Source organism: Vulpes vulpes, chromosome 3, assembly GCF_048418805.1.
Source record: "Vulpes vulpes isolate BD-2025 chromosome 3, VulVul3, whole genome shotgun sequence".
In the NCBI taxonomy this organism is placed as follows: domain Eukaryota; kingdom Metazoa; phylum Chordata; class Mammalia; order Carnivora; family Canidae; genus Vulpes; species Vulpes vulpes.
Genome location: NC_132782.1, coordinates 18003730 through 18020423, shown reverse-complemented (window position 1 = coordinate 18020423; position 16694 = coordinate 18003730). Strand labels below are relative to the sequence as shown.

The 16694-nt window shown below is 41.9% G+C and overlaps 1 protein-coding gene across 24 annotated transcripts in view; it reads right to left on the bottom strand.

The window, feature by feature from the left end:
• RAPGEF4 (Rap guanine nucleotide exchange factor 4) overlaps window positions 1-16694 on the bottom strand; it is a 284923-nt gene that overhangs the window by 128350 nt on the left and 139879 nt on the right. Inside the window, exon 1 of one of the 24 annotated variants that reach the window (XM_072751944.1) lies at window positions 14395-14515. The exons of 19 other annotated variants lie outside the window; for them this stretch is intronic. Coding sequence is in view for 1 of the 5 variants with exons in the window: in XM_072751940.1 (XP_072608041.1) it covers window positions 10269-10301 (33 nt within the window). In the remaining 4 variants the exon portion in view is untranslated. Of the gene's footprint in view, window positions 1-10268; window positions 10454-14394; window positions 14516-16694 lie in introns of those variants that run through there. 4 more of the 24 variants (XM_072751955.1, XM_072751953.1, XM_072751956.1 and 1 more) reach the window with 4 other exon arrangements.

Sequence of the window (16694 nt, the reverse complement as noted above, 5' to 3'; positions counted from 1 at the left end):
TGTATGGGGCCTGGCAGCACGGGATAATGATGGCAGTGCACTGGACAGCTCTTCTCTCTTACACATGTGGGAGGTGGGAGTAATTCCCTTTATGTGTGTGTGTGTGTGTGTGTGTGTTTTTAAGATTTTATTTATTTATTCATGAGAGACACAGAGAGAGAGGCAGAGACACAGGCAGAGGGAGAAGCAGGCTCCATGCAGGGAGCCTGATGTGGGACTCGATCCCAGGACTGTGGGATCACGCCCTGAGTCAAAGACAGGGGCTCAACCACTGAGCCACCCAGGTGTCCCGGGAGTAATTCCCTTTGATCATACAATCCTCCAGAGGGGGGACTTGGGGGATTAGATACTGGGCTACCTTGTAATAGCGTTTATTGGCGCTAAAGTAATGAATTGAAAAAATGAGAGATGACTGTATTAGTAAACCTAGATGGTGGAGCCATTCATATCTTCATCGAAGTTTAAAAGCCACTTCAAGCTTTCTGAGAAACAGGATAAAACTAAAGGGAATTCACCAAGGCTTCCAGCACAAGGCCAGCTTTAATCTGAGTTGACAGTTTTTCAGAGGTGACTCAGCCACCTTTTCACGGTGGCTACTCAATGTCACTCCCACATGCCTTCCATACCTTGGCTGCTGGGGTGTGCAGTGGCCTGGCTGAGGCCCCTGACAATGTCCTCCTTGGGGCCCTGGAGGGGCCTCTCTCTGCAAAGTCCTTTCTCTGGATCCCAACACATCCTAACACATCAATAGTTTAAATGGCCTAACTCAATCATTTTAAAATCACCACATGCACCTGAGAAAGAGCTATGCCTTTAACTGCCACAGACACTTGTCTTCAATGTGGAAGGCCCCTGGCAGGAGGACTCTTCAACATTTCCATTCCCTAGCCCTCCATGACCTCCGAGAGCAGTTAGGACTTCAGTTCATATGACAAGAAAACCACAAGGGCCTTCGAGGGTCTAAGGAGAATCTGGTAGGCTTCATTCTTAGGATCTACTCCTGGCTTTGCCTCTAGTCAGCGGGGTCAACTCAGACAAGTCTCCTGAGCATTCCAACTTCACTTCACCTCAAGTGGGTGCTCTGAATTAGACCCATGGCTCCTTGGGCTGAACTCTTGGACGACCCTCAGGCAAGGAGGGCCAGCAGAACCTCAGCCCCAATGGCAACTAGAGTGTCTTCCTTTTAACTATTTTATAAATTGGAGTTCCAAGACCAATTTCATCTGAAAGATGACTTTTGCTTCTAAAAATTAAAAGTTCACAAATCACAAGACAAACTCCTGAACTTCTAAGCCAGACCAATGTCACTCAAAGATTTCCGTGAAGAATCAACAAGGACCAATCTAGGATTTGTCTACCAAGTATTAAGGAGCCTACTCTGTTGGAAAGACTTCTATGGTTGAGAATTGGCCAAATTACAGGTTGCTTTGCACCTGAGAGGTTTATCAACAAAACTGGCACTGGGGATTGAACTGAGACACACCATAGTGCAAGGCTGACCTTCTCCAGCTGAGGCGTGCAGGGCCCTAGAGCGGCACGCAGCAGGGCAGAGGAGATGTGACAGGGGTTAACAGAAGCTCTTCCTGGAGCTTAAATTTTATTCTACGTCAAGTAGTTTAAAGGATTACTTTTATACTTTTATATTACGGAGTAGAAAGCTAAATTTGCATAAATTTTAAAGATTAAAGCATGAGACTTCAAAGAAATTTTGAGCTTGCTGCTGGCTACTTCTAGCTACAAAGGGTCTGGACCCCGGGCAGTATGTATTGATTTCCTCTGCATTCGGGGAACTTCAGTGGAAAAAACCAGAACCTCTGATGTTATGAAAAGCGTGCAGACATCCGAACCGCACAAGAACCGGTTCTTAATTCTGATCCTACCACAGCGATCTGTATGAACTTGAGTAAGTTGGTCACCTCGGTTTCCTGGAATAAAGAGTCCCATCTTTCAAGGCCACTGGGAAAATGAGTAATAAAATCTATAAAAGTACGCAGCACATGTTTAGGCACTTAATAAATAGTTGCCGATAATAATAAAAATAAACAACCAAGGATTCATCAAGATAATCACACTATATTTGAGTTTTCCAAGCAGAGAGCCTTCAGCTTCAGGAAAGAACATTCTTGGCATGACATTCCTAAGGCTGTGGATATATGCAATGTAAAGAGTTAATACATCCATTGACTTATTAAACAAGGTTGTGGAGGAATAGGAGTTTAAGTAATAAATTTATAGGATAAGTAATAATTTTATAGGGTACTGCCGACTTTTATACCTACAAGGTAAAACTGTCCAACGAGAAAGGAAGGGCACGAGAGAGCAAGCCCAAAAATAATTTCACAAAAGTAAGTAGAGCCTTTCAGTCATCAGAACCATTTTATATTCAAAGAATATTTTTTAAAAAATGAACCTGTGAGTTATAATTGGCCAGTTTGTAAAGCCAAGTCAGTGTCTGTGGCTTGGAACAGAGGGAAGAGGGAAAGCAGAATGAGGGGTGTGGCATGCAGTAGAGGGGAGGGACAGCATCCTTGGGCTGGTGAGGCCAAAAGCCTGTCCCTAAATCCAGGTGGAGATGTGCTACTGGCTATACTAATATTTTTGAAGAAGGGACAAAAGATGACAATCTCAGGCTGGAAGAGCAACCATGTGGTCAAAGGGGTGCCAGGGGGATAAATCCAGCTCTGCTCCACAAGCCTTCAGCCCCAGCCTGGGGCTGCTCCCACCCAGAGCTAGGGCTGCTTTTCTCTAACTTGCACCAAGTCTCCATATGAACAGCTGTAGTCCAGGAGCCAGAATACCAGAGCTGGGTGGCATCTGCTGGGGGAGGAGGCATAGCCATGATAGGTAATATTCTGAAAGGCCAGTCTCGATTTACAAAGCAGGACTAACAGAATAAAGGAAGGCTGGCAGCTTGAACCCTAGCTGGACCCTTATGACAAGAGAAAATAAGGTCGTGATGGAGCAAGATGCCCTATTCTGCAGGTGAAGGTCTTCCTGACACACTGTATGGCCTTCTCTGAGTGTTCTTCAAGCTGCAGCCTGCTGCCAAGACCTATCCACAGGCTGCTAGCAGGAGCCTCCACAGGGGAGCCAGGGCAGGACACGGCTGTCACTACATTCCTGCCTGGTCAGAAGCAGCCAGGCTAAGATGTGGGCTCTGAGCACATTCCTTCCCAGAAACATCACCTCCGCTCCTCACCCCTCTTGCCTAGGAGATCAATAGGCTGCAGGGAAAGCATAAGTAGCACCCTTAGCCTGGAATATCAGTGCTAGAAAAGTATTAAAAACAGGAAGCCACAAGGAGGACTGACAGGCATTGCTGTGAGCACTCATTGCTGTGAGCACTCGGGGGAGAGGGGATGTGCTCAGAACAGGGACGTGCTAATAAGAGCTTGTGGCAGGGAGTGGCCAGGATTGGGGCAGACTAGAAAAGGGCTGCTGGTGCGGGGCAGGGGGGGCAGTGTCTGAGACTATGTCTTATCATAATGTCCCACTCATTGTATCTGTACTAGGTTCTCCCAACCTATTAAGGCCAAGTTCATAAAATATAATGGCAAACAAGTCATCTGTACTTTCTCTGAAAGCATTAGAATTTTGGGGGAGAAGAGCTTAGAAAAAGGGTCTAACGTTTAGGCCCCCTTTTTTCTGTTTCTCAGCAAGAGCTTTTTCATTACTTCCGTATGACGTGTAATGTGTAAAGTGAAAATGGACATGGCATATTGCTCTAAAATCTCAGAGAGCCAGAGAATTCTCAAACATGTGAAAAGTAGGAAAGAAGGGGGAAAGTAAAGCAGTTGTAAATGGAAACCTTCAAGCAGAACTTTTCTGTTTACCCTCTTAAAGTCATATGTACAGCTTCTCCCACAGCAGATCCCTGGCTGGCCTGGGTTTACCTCTTATGCCAAGTTATTCTGTTTCCTTGTTTCTCGATTTCTATAGCATCTGCATAATAGGGCTCAAAGAACTTCCATTGCTGCGTCTTCAATGATATTTAATTACATCCTTTGGTCCGAAGATAGATATTTCTAAATGGAGACAAAATTCTGCTTGCCAACTCCTGGCCATTTTTAATTCATGACTAACCTGCCAAGAGCAGTAGTTTGGAGCATGATAATCACAACAATAGCTCTAATCTGAGGAAATTTTCCAACCCAAGTTGTTTAAGAGCCCTGGGCTAAAGCCCAAGCAAGATGACCCTGCAGGTAAGCAAATAAAGTCTCACTCAAAAAGCACCTATTTGAAATTCTCTCGCGGTGGAGGGTGGGGCAAATTCAGATTTGAGAGAGGGTGAGAACACAGAATCTGAGGCTGGGGAGCCTTGGAGGTAAGAGGCAGGGGGCAGGGAGAAGAGCCTTCCAGGTAGACAGGGAACAGGTGTGCTGTTAAAGGCTAGGCCAGTCTGGCAGGAGAGTCAGGACAAGGGTGCTGGGGGGAGGGGAAGGCAGCGAGGCCTTACCTACCTGGACAGGTAAGGCTCGCGGTCACAGTAAGGATTCTGCACTTCATCCTGGAGCAACAGGGAGCGGTATAAGTAGAGCAGTGACAAGAACAGATAAGCATCTTTAAAAGATCATTCTGGCTGCAGCCTGGAGAATGGTTTTGATGGGAAAACAAGGAAGGTAGTGGGTCCTGAAGGGAGAGACAGGCCTGAACTAGGAGGAGAGGTGGGAGAGGGGGATGCGAAATAGGAGGTTAAAGTACTGTATTCCTAGAGGTGAAACAATGTCCAGCTACCTACAGTGGACAATATTATAGGCTCAGATTTCTTGCTGAAGCACACTCAACACATCTATACTTTTAATATGACTAAAAAGTTTAGACACTTCTGGGAGCTTGCTGGAATGATTATGATTTAAGTAAATACATACTCTGGATCTTTGAGTAATTAAGTTAGCCATGAGCTTCTCTTAGGGAAATTCAAATTGAAAGCAAGACACACACACACACACACACACACACACACACACACACACACACACAGTAGGTCAATGCTAAGACACTCACAGTGGGTCAATGCTAAGACACACATATAGTAGGTCAATGCTAAGACACACACACACACAGTAGGTTAGCGCTAAGACATACACAGTGGGTCAATGCTAAGACATATACAGACACAGTGGGTCAATGCTACTTAATTGAGTCATACACTAATTTGCTCAAGAGCTGGTATTGCATAGGCAATCCTCACGGCTCTCCTTTTACTAAGGCTTCACCTACTATAGTCCATCTGATGTATAAATATGACTATGCACGTTGGAAAAAAATAGCCTCTACTTCCTTGTTTATAGAAAAAAACAGTTGACTGACATTTTATTTAACCATAACAATCTTTAAGGGTGATGGATATTAATATAGTTATCCTGAATTAGAATGATTGAGCCCAGCACTTATGAAACTAACAGGACAATCACTAATACATATCATGGAAACATACAAATTCTAAGAATGTGCTATTTAAGCATTTGATCATACAGAATTAGGATGCATTGATAATTTAAAAACCTAAAATAAAGGATCATTTCACAGTTAGTAATAGCCCATGACTGTCATCCCATTAGAGCAAACCACCAACATTTTGCTTTTGCTTTTTGGCTCTACAATATACTGCCCAAGGGGTAGTAGCAGAGCAGCAGGGAGACAATGAGTAGTGACTCAGGGGGTGCTATGGTCTGGATGTATTGTCCCAAGTTTGTAAGTTGAAATCCTAACACCTGATGTGATGATGGAGACTTTTTTAAGTCATGAGGGTGGAACCCTCACAAATGAGGTCTTATAAGAGGTCCCACAGAGTTTCCTCACCCCTCCTACCAAGTGAGGACACAATGAAAGTGCCATGCTGGCACCCTGACCTCAAACTTCCAGCCTCCAGAAATGTGAGAAATAAATTTCTGGTATTTAGAAGCCACGCAGGTTTTGTAATAGCAGCCCAAATGGACAGAGAAAGAGAGGAAGACTTTCTGGCCTAAGTAGATATCAGAACTTCCCACTTTAGAGAAATGTCTTTAGTTTCTGGCTTCATCTCTCAAAACCTGAAACCACTGGAACATATGCATAGGCACTATGCATTTCTCCAGGTATTTTTTGAGATAGGATACTATCTCCTTAAATCCAATCCTATCCTGTGGCCCCTAGTGGGCATACAGTATCCTAGCTTTTGCCATACGCATGCACATTGCTCACCAGAATAGAAACTACACAAGGACAGTGATTTTTATCTATTTTGTAAACTGATGGAGCTCAATAGCCTGGAGTAGGCTACTTCTCAGTTTCAACTCTTCTTGACTTTTGGAGACTGTCTACATTGATTCATTCCCAACTCCTGCAGCTTTTCTGCCCACATACACATTTTTGCACGTACTTTCTTTATCGCCCTTCATTATCATTGTTTCTAAGATTTCTGCTTCAAGCTGCCATATACCACCTTGGAGCATCCTTGTCAATCCAATCCAATAGATCCCTACTGCATATATTTGGGAATCATGGTAGGAGAGCTGTGTGGTTTTGGAAGCTTCTGATCAGTGTCCAATACTGCACGCCTTGAATCCTTGGAGTGGTTCCCTGGTTTCCATTGTCTCTCCGCTTTAGATAAACTGAACTCTGTTTCCCCTGCAGATTGTGTTTGCTGGGGCCTCACCCAAGCCCCACACTTTCTGACTCCTTTCTATATCCTCAAACAACAGATTAGCCCCCCACCTCGTCTCCTAGCAGGAACGCTAGGAGATGTCACTAATGGAGGCAGTGCTTTAGCCATTCTGGAAAACAAAGTAGAAGAGAACAGTATAGGGCCACGTGTCTGAGGGGATATGAGAGTGGGCAGGCCTGAAAGAGTTGAGTGGGTAGGCCTGAAAAAGACACAAGCTTTAAGATCCAGGCAGGTGTGGTACCTCATCCTAGTTCTGTAAACCTCCGCTGGTGTGAACAAGACGTGCGAGGCACCACACAAAACTGGTCTCCACCTGTCCCTCCCACCTCAGTTCCCATGCCTCAGTTCCCCAGTCATACTGGCCCCTTTGAGATGTTCCAGCACATTGAGCTTTCCCCTTAGGCCTCCTGCACCTTCCTGCTGGCTGGAAAGTGCTTCCCCTCACTGGCTTTGCTGACATCTGCTCCCCTGCGCTTCCACACAGCTTTTTCAGCTTTTTTTCCATCCTGAAACTGGGGAGGCTAAGTCCCCAGTTTATGTGAGTCTCTTGTCATTTGCTCTCTTGGCCTCGAGTCATTGGTGTCGGTTTGCCCAGGGAATGTGCAGTTATGCTCCATATGTGTGTCCTGGCTTGATGCCTTTCTCCTCTGTTCCACTACAGGCTAATAGAGGCCAGAGGCCACAACTATGTCACCCGCTGCATGCTTAGAACCCCAGAGCACATAGCCTGCTACTATTTCCTTGAGTGAAGGAATTACTGAGAATTTGTTAACCACTCTGAGGTTCAGGTTCCTCAATAATAAAAAACCAAAAATATTACCACATACCCCTTACGGTTGATGGAAGGACTGAATGAGATAACCCACACAAAGCTCCTCCCAGCCCGAGCACACAATAAATATTGGTTCCCAGTCCCTCTACGTCATGATTTTTTTCTTGCCACCGATTCTGCTAAGGGGAATGTTCCCATCTAAAACAAAACAAAACAAAACAAAAGGCTTGAAAGAAAAACACATCTAATGCATGAAGATCTACAAAAGCAAATCTAATGACCTGAAGATATGATGAAAGAAGCTACTTGAGATCATATGATGTACATGGTCAAATATCTCTGTGATATTTGTTTGCTCTTCATGAATAGGCTTCTTGCTTTCAGAGAAGTGATAGCGGGAGCATGGAGATCAGTTGATGTTGATAAAAACAAAACCTAAATCTAACTCATCAAAATCTATGATACTAATCAATTTTGTAATTTAAAAGGAAGTACTTGGGGATAGAGTGGCCAGTCTGCTCCACCAGAATTAGCACCAAAACACACTCATTATTGAAAATTTAGTTTTAAGAGACCTATGTGTGAATCTTGCTGAAAAAAACTGGCAACTGTATATAAATAGCTGAAGGTAGAAAATGATTCATTTTACATATCCAACTTCTTCTTTCCTTCCTCCCTTCCTTCTTTCTTTCTTTCTTTCTTTCTTCTTTCTTTCTTTCTTTCTTTCTTTCTTTCTTTCTTTCTTTCTTTCTTTCTTTCTTCTTTCAAGATTTTATTTATTTATTCACAAGAGACAGAGAGAGAGAGAGGCAGAGACATAGGCAGAGGGAGAAGCAGGCTCCTCACAGGAAGTCAATGTAGGATTCCGGGATTCCAGGATCACGCCCTGAGCAAAGGCAGACGCTCAACCGCTGAGCCACCCAGGAGTCCCTATCCAACTTATTTCTTTTAATAATTCTGCTTATTGCTGTTCCTTTCTAAGACACATCATTTTTTAATAAGTTTTCTGTTTGGTTTTATTTCCAACAGGAGTTGGAAATAAATTCTCTTCTCTCTCTTCTTCTCCCTGTCTTTATATCCCATCCTCCTTCCCTTTATACACATTTATAAAAATAAATTTTTACTTCTATAAAATAAATAAGAGCACATGATAAAAATTTAACTACAAGGAGTGTAAATGGAAAAAAATAATTATCTCCCTTAGTTACCCTCCACTTACTACTGACCTACCCAGTCCCACTGTCAAGTTAATCACTGTTGATATTCATTTCTTCGGCAATGATATTGCAGATATTTGATATAGATATTTCTTTCTATCTATCTATCTATCTATCTATCTATCTATCTATCTATCTCTCTAATCTATCTATCTATCATCTATCATCTACTGGCTTTAAACAAATGAGATCATTTGGTACATGATGTTTTATCCTCTCTCTCTCTCTGTCTCTAATAATGTATTTTGGATAGCTTTTCTGATCAGAACATATTTCCCCATTGCTTTTTTTTGTTAGATAACTCATTTTGGGGCCATTTCCCCATTTAACCCAATTGGGGGAAATCTGGAATATACTGAATTTGCATCATCAAAATATCTTCCTTTATGTAAAGCAAAAAAATAAAGATCATATACACAGGTCTTATCAAGTGATGATTTCAGTTATATTCATGAAAATGAGATAGCACTGTAAAAATTTAATTCCAAGACAAACAAATATGCAAGCATATCACTCAGAAAATTTCTTTGATCTCTCTGATGGCTTTATCTAATTGGTGTTATTATGTTGTAACTCCTCTGACTGCCAACTGTATTATCTGTAACCTTGGCAAAGGCTTCCCATGTAATACAGATGAAGAAAAAAATATTGTGTATATTCTCTCCTTTAACACTGTCAGAAGAAAAAAGAAATGTAATTAAATTTTAATCTCTGTCAGTTTAAGAAGAATAGAAGTTGTAGAACATTATAGGTGGTGTTTGAATATTATTAGTGTTAAAAAAAAACCCCAGATTTACAGCTTTTGATATTTGTGGTTATATAAGAAAATATGATTATTCTAAGGAAACATGCCCTGAAGTATTTATTATTTAGGGGTAAAGGAGTTTGATGTCTCACCTTACAAATGATTCCGAAAAAGAATAGAAAGGGAGAGGAAGAAAGAAGTAAATGGGGCAAAAGTAAATGGGGCAAAATGCAAACAGCAGAAGTGGAGTAGAGTCTAGGAGAGTTCTTTGTACTCTTCTTCCAACTTTTCTAGGTATACTTAAAATTATATCAAAATTATAAGTTACCAAAAAAGGAAAGGGAGTTGGGAGTTAAAACTTAAAAGGATTACTCTTAATGCATTTATTCTGTCAACATCTGCCTTCCCCGACTCGACCCTGTCACAGGCTCTGCCTGCATTTCATAGGTCCAACTGCCTCTGCCTCTCCACACTTCCTTACTGGAATGGAAGCTCTATACCCACTGGCTGGGAAGGCCCAGAGCTACCCCTGAGCACCATGTGCCCATGTATCTGGCATGTGGGGAGACGGGTGTAGCAGGTGGAAAGACAGCACCCTAGGACTACAAAGCCACAGCCTTCCCCAAATCCCTCCTCACATGGCCCCCATGCCTGGACTTCCGTTGCCTTTACTCCTTGATGAGTATATATTCTTCTTTTTTTTTTTTCTGGCCCTCAATGTGGTCCACAGCCTGCCTTGCCCTTGTCTGCCTCTCTTCTCAAAGGGCTATTTCTTGTCCTGCTAGCTCTAGCCTTAAATACTGCCTACACTTTACAGATGACCCAAAGCTATAATGCACTCTCCTAGTTTAAGTTTTTGTTCTTTCACTGTTGGCAAACCCTACTTACCAGACCAGAGGATTCCCTTAGTCTCAGTGCCATTCTCTATCAAGCTGGAATTTTCTAGGTTCTTTTAGCAGGCATGCTGGTTGTTGGCCACTGCCCTTACAGCTTTTGTAACTAGGTTTTCTGGGAAGTGCATTCTGGCTTCCATGACGCCCAAGGACACCAGATGTCCCATCTCCAATGTTAATAGAGCCAAAGAGTCTAACTGTCCCACACAGATTAACCTTTGATCACACACAAAAACAAATTTTTGCTGCAATCTAGAAACTCAACTTCAAATGTCAATTCTCCATTCAGAATATGCCTACACTGGACTTTCCTATAAATGATCTCTATAGTGCTAGAAGGAGAGAAACAACTTTTCGACCAGTCAACACAAAAATCTAAGCAAGATGACACAAGTGTGTAATGCTTATGAAAACCCAAAGTATAAAACATGAATGTGTGTTTTCCAATATTTGCAATGCACAGATATTCTTGGTTTTATTGCCAGTTTAAATATAATTCCTGATGTTTTTAAAATAACATTACATTTCTCCCCAGATCAATATATCTATAGCTTATAAGTAACATCTATTGAATACAATGATGTGTATTTAAACTTTGGGAGGAAATTATAGCATATTGCATCAGACAGAACAATCTTGAGAAGAGAGAATTTTAGGGAACAGAGGAGTACATTGTTAAAAATTCCTTAGCAGCCTCACTGGAAAAGGAAATATTGCCAACCACTTTCCTGCATGGTACGCAGCTAACCCAGACAAAAAGGATTCTCCTTCCTTCAGTGAAAATGTCAAGCTGAAAATGACACCTTTAAGGACAGACATGGGGACAGCTCAGGATGAGGGACGCCAGGTGAGGGACTCTAGTCTGGACCCCGGCTCCCAGGGGAATCTTATCTGAACCTCCTCCAACCACCGCCAACCCCTTCAGGTGATAACATTCTGGTTTATCCTCTGCTCTCTCCTTCAAGTGGAAGTGGGTTGCTCCAGCCTCTCTGCATCCCAGGGAGCTGAAATGCCTAGTTAAGTGCCTCTTTGTCTCATCTATGGGTGTAAGGAGCTGGCCAAAGGGACAGATTTGAGTCTAAGAGAGTATATTGACCAGAGCCCGTCCAAATGAGCCAACCAAATGACGCAGCCCTGAGGAAGGGATGGAGGTGGTGGAGAGGTTGGAGAAAAGAAAGGAGTAACTAGTGCTGCATCAAGAGAGCAAAGAGGCAGTGGTCTGGGGATACAGAAGGTAAGGTGCATGCAATGCTGGCCAGTGGGATTCATTCACAGGGTGCAGGATTCAACAGCCACCTGGCATTTCTTCCTGGCTGTTGACTGTTTACCATGCTCTCCACCTCCCTTCCAGATCTCTGTCCCCTTTTCCATCTTGATGTTTAACCCTCAAACCCACAATGCCTCCATGGGAATCATCCTGGTACCCACATTCCTCTTCTCAGTTTGGATCTGCTTCCCTAGACTAGACTCCACATGCTTATTTGCAGGTCACTCAGGTGCTCAGGTTCCAGCCTGTAGGCTGGCCCTCTGATGTTGCCAAATAATACAGCTCCTCTCCCCGAGGCCAGTCGCCAGGAAGCCTCCCCCCCACAACCTTGTCCTGCTGCCAGTCAAGCCTCTCACCTGCAATTTGACAGACATCACTTTGCACACTGTAGAGTTTGGTACACATGCTATTTATAAGTATCAAATGTAGTTGCTACACCAGGAAGTTAAGACACAGAGTGAAGAAGGCAATTCCAAAGATAACTTTCATTTAAAAGCCTCCCATTGAAATGAATGTTCACCTTTGTTTCAGTGAATTAATTTATCCAAATCTGGTTCTCAAGAGACTAACCCGGGTGTGGTTGGTCTTTTGGGGGTGATAAAAATGTTCTGAAATTGATTGTGGTGATGGTTATGCAGCCTACTGACCGCTATTGAATTGTACACTGAGTGGGCAAATTGTATGGTATGTGAATTATGCCTCGATAAACCTGTTTTTTTTTTTTTTTTAAAGAAAACACTATAAGGACTTTAGGATGTGAACCTAACCTACCAAATATATCCACCTGGCTGCTAGAGGGAGGGATCAGAAAAAGATGTGGGCAAGTCATTTTCTGGAAATCCTGGGTGGACCCTGCTGAAGCACACAGCCTGATTCCACCTGCATGAAGTCAGGTCTGACCATCCCTCCCGCAGGCAGCTCCCCACACAGGAACACTGCACACCGGGAGAACTGGCATGTGTAGGTTTCTCTGCGCCTATAGTAAGCAGAGCTACGCCTACTTTTTTCAGCATTGGATTTTTCCAAACAAAAGGAGAAACCAAGCACATAAAACCCAACAGTGAATTGATGAGCAACTTTGCATATATATAGAATTTCCAGGCAATAAAGCATGCTCTCCAACAAGCTTGTCTTTGTTTGGAGGAAAATTATGCTTTGCTTTCTCACAATGCCCTCTGCCAAGCCCAGTGTGCCCTCCTAATTTAAATTAGTCTTGCAATTGTATGATCTTTCCAAAGGAAACTAATTTTCACTATGCTCATTCAGGGAACTTAACCAGAACTTGAATTTTTTTGGAGGGGGAGGTGGCAAGCCACATAGTAAGGTTTTCTGCTTTGCCACAATCCTAAGATTAATCATTTTCTGAATATCTATAAATATTATTTTGATTATGTGAATGGCTTTAAATAGCTGTTTATGAAAAACTCACAATACTGTAAGTCTGCAAAGAAATAAGCCTAATATAAAATGTGAGCAAGAGAATTAAACACAAATTGCACAATTATATTCTAATTTGTAGATTATAATTCAGTGTGCTATAATGATTTATCCTGAAAACATGCTATCTCAAAAAAAAAAAACCATTAAAAACTGATTAAGATAACTTTTCTCACAAATCCCAAAATGCTTCATTCACTGGGTAATTTCCTTCTGTCCTATCTTAACAAGGACATAGCGAATCAAAGACCTCAAAAGGAGGTTTATAAATCTTGACAGCTTCTGTAGGTTCTGTTTTCTTATTGTATGTTAAATTCTGTATGAAGTTCAGCAGTTCACATAATCTGGCATAAAAATGGAAGATTTAAAAAAAAAGTTTAAAACTTTGATTTCTCATAAAATGTCTTAATGGTGTCTCTCTCTCATTGCTGGGTTATTTCCCAGAAAAGACTCCATTTTCACTATGATTTTCCAAAATAAATCTGATAGAAAAGGATATCAAGGCAATTGGAAATGTGAGAAATCTGATCAAAAGTGGATTAATTTTTTAAGTTGTTATAACTATATAGCTTATTCTATAAATTCATAATCTGGACAAGACAATCATTCTGAATGACTTTGGGGCAAATTCTTCTTGGCTTTTTTTCTCTGGGTGGGGTGAGTGTTAGTTTTATTCCTCCTCTCCCCAACCACTTCCTTCCCATATACAAAAACGAGATAATCATCTCTGAATGCCCTTGGTGACCCAAGCATATATATTTTGGGGACAAATTATGTCAGCATAAAATTCAAAATTGGCAGTCTCGGAGAACCAAGTTAGAAGTAGATTCGCTGTGTTTAAAATTAAACCATTTTAGTAGTAACTAAAATTGCAGAAAGTTGTGAACAAAACCTTAGGAAATACGTCTTTTTTGGCCTGTTCATGTGAGTTACAAATCAACACATGTGATTTATCTCAAGTGAAGCATGCACTGTGGACTTTCACCAAAAACAGAGTTGGTAGAAAGCACTCAACCCTTAGATGGGAAGGCTACCAGGGTAAAACAGGATCTCAGACTCCTTGCAAATATCCACTGGCTCTATTTTCTAGCAGTTTGCCAATGGCAAGTTTGAAAAAGCCAAACTTTTAATTAAAAGCTATGGAAAAGTAGCATGCCACATGCTAAAACACACACAAAAAAGCCCCCCAAGCCCCCAACCAACCAAACAAAAAAGCCCCCACCAGAATGACTCACAACAGGACAGGAATCAAGAGTAAGTACTAAAAGCAGAATCCAGCTGTTGTCTCAAAAAGATTAAAAACAAAGAACAGAAAACATGAAAGCAACAGGGCTGTAGGGATGCTACCACAGAGCATTTAAAACAGACCCAGAAAGTAACAACAAATCACTCCTCTCTCCCACCTTCCCTCACATACCAGAAGCTATAGGAGCTCTCTAGAGAAAATTCAAAACACAGTTCTTCTGTTTGGTATTCTTTGAAGACGACTCAATGTACAAAGCATCAATCAGCCAATGAACACGCAGAAAGTTCAAGACAGTTCAAGTCCAATTTTATGATAATTGTTATGCAATGCTCATTGCCCACTTCAAAGGCCAAAATAGTGTGTGCAGATGCCTGTGTAAGAATGAGTGTTTTTTAAAAGGTTGGTACAAACTGGAATAAGAAAACAGATGGCAAGACATTGATACCATTATTTTGGATTTCTCTGAAATGCCCCCTCAAAGCAATGACAGATTTCAGCACCTGCTTATCACAAAGTCACAGATGAGTGTTCTCTTCTCATTAAATCCTCATTCTTGCAGTCAGTCTAATAGCTTATGGCAGACTAAATTTCCATTCAGATTTAAATGAATGTATCATTTTTTTCCTACTTCTCCGGACAGAGTCATTTATATGTGCTTCCAAAATAAACCTTCCAGGTTTTTTCTTTCACTTTTTACGAAATAACTTTTCTACTCTCTCTCAATAAATCCTTTTCCCTGGAATAAAAAGAGAAAGAAGGAAAAGTGTAAGACCTAGAACTGGAATTTTATAAAGCTTAGCTCTGTCTACTGTAAGCCTTGCAGTAAAAGGGAGCTTAAAATTTGGAAGAAAGCAACACTGTAAAGTGCAAAGAATCTGGAATCCCTTGCCAGATATATACAACTGTGAAGTGTCTGTTTTTATTTGAAAGCATCCATAATGAAGTTGTAAATGAACTTAAAAAGGCCTTTCTACAGATCTGTATAGGCACCCTTCCGACTCTAACATTCTCCATAGACTACTCCACATCAAATAGGCAGTGAGCAGGTTCCTTAAAACAGAGGAAGAAGTGGAAAAAAAAAAAAGGTGGATGGCATAGTAGTTTATGGGTAAGGCTAGGGATTACTCTGGAAATTACATAGAATGAACAACTGTGACAGGTCCAGCCTACAACACATCCTTTGGGTGCAAAGAGAGGTTTTCTCTGATTCTTCATGTCTTTACATTCAAGGGTGTAAAAGAGATCCTTGCAGTACTGAAGTAAAGCAAGGCTTTTCAAGTAGCATCTTTGCCAAGGATTTGGGCAGAATCTTCTGCTGACTGGGACCTAAACAATCAGACCGAAACACTGTAAATGTCAATATTCAGATGAGCAGGGCTGAAACTAGAAGTGCATTTTGAGGCAAAAAGCTGATGGAATTTGACAACTGTGTCTGAAAGGACTCAAGTTTCAGCAAAGGTGCTTTAGCTGCATGCACATTTCTTCAAGCCTTTCAGGCAATCATGGAGCCCTTTCTTCTGAAGAAGACATAGAAAGTTAAGATCTGCTTTGAACAAATGCATCATATAGAACAGGACAGCAGTTAATACCCTGTACCCCTGAGGCCCTAACTAAATCAAGAAGTTTATTTTGGAAAGATAGAAATACAGTTGTCATAACATTAAAGAGAATAACAATTAAAAAAAAAGAGTTTAGAATCCTGAGTCAAAGCCTTGTGCTCTACTCCCATGGTTAGGGGCAGTCATCTGCGGAGTTGCTCTGCAAAGTGCTATTGTTTCACGATATTTCAGGAATGCTCCTGGGATGCCTGGGTGGCTCAGTGGTTGAGCGTCTACCTTTGGCTCAGGGCCTGATCCCAGGATCTGGGGATCGAGTCCCACATCAGGCTCCCTGCATGGAGCCTGCTTCTCCCTCTGCCTGTGTCTCTCTCTCTCTGTGTCCGTAATTAATAAATAAATAAAATATTTAAAAAAAAAGGAATGTTCCTAAGCCCCTCACCAACTTCCACTGTCTTTCACATGAGACGTCAGGTGGTGGCTTTCATCTCTTGGTTCTGAGTGAATCTCAAACTGTGCCCCAGCCCGTGTAGGTAAGTGTGTCTTAGCCAACTTCCCCATCTTGTCACACCCTTCCTCGCTTTGCCCAGCTGGCTCTCACCACTCATCATTCCCAGCCCCTAATCACAGATGCATAACTGACCACTGCCATTGTGCTCTCATTATACTCTGTGTAGACTTCTAGCATCAAGTCTTTCTGGTGGACCATATGCTCCCATTAGGCAGGAAGCACACTTTACCCTTTTGATTTTCACGTTTGGTTATCAGCTCAAAGTTTGAAGATCTGTACACAAAAGAATGCCATGCCTGAACTAAGACACCCAGAAGGCTGGCACACATGCATGCTAGCCTGGCCAACACTGCATCCTATTCACTCTCTGGGCATCTTTTAATTTGTATTCCCCTGAAAGAAGA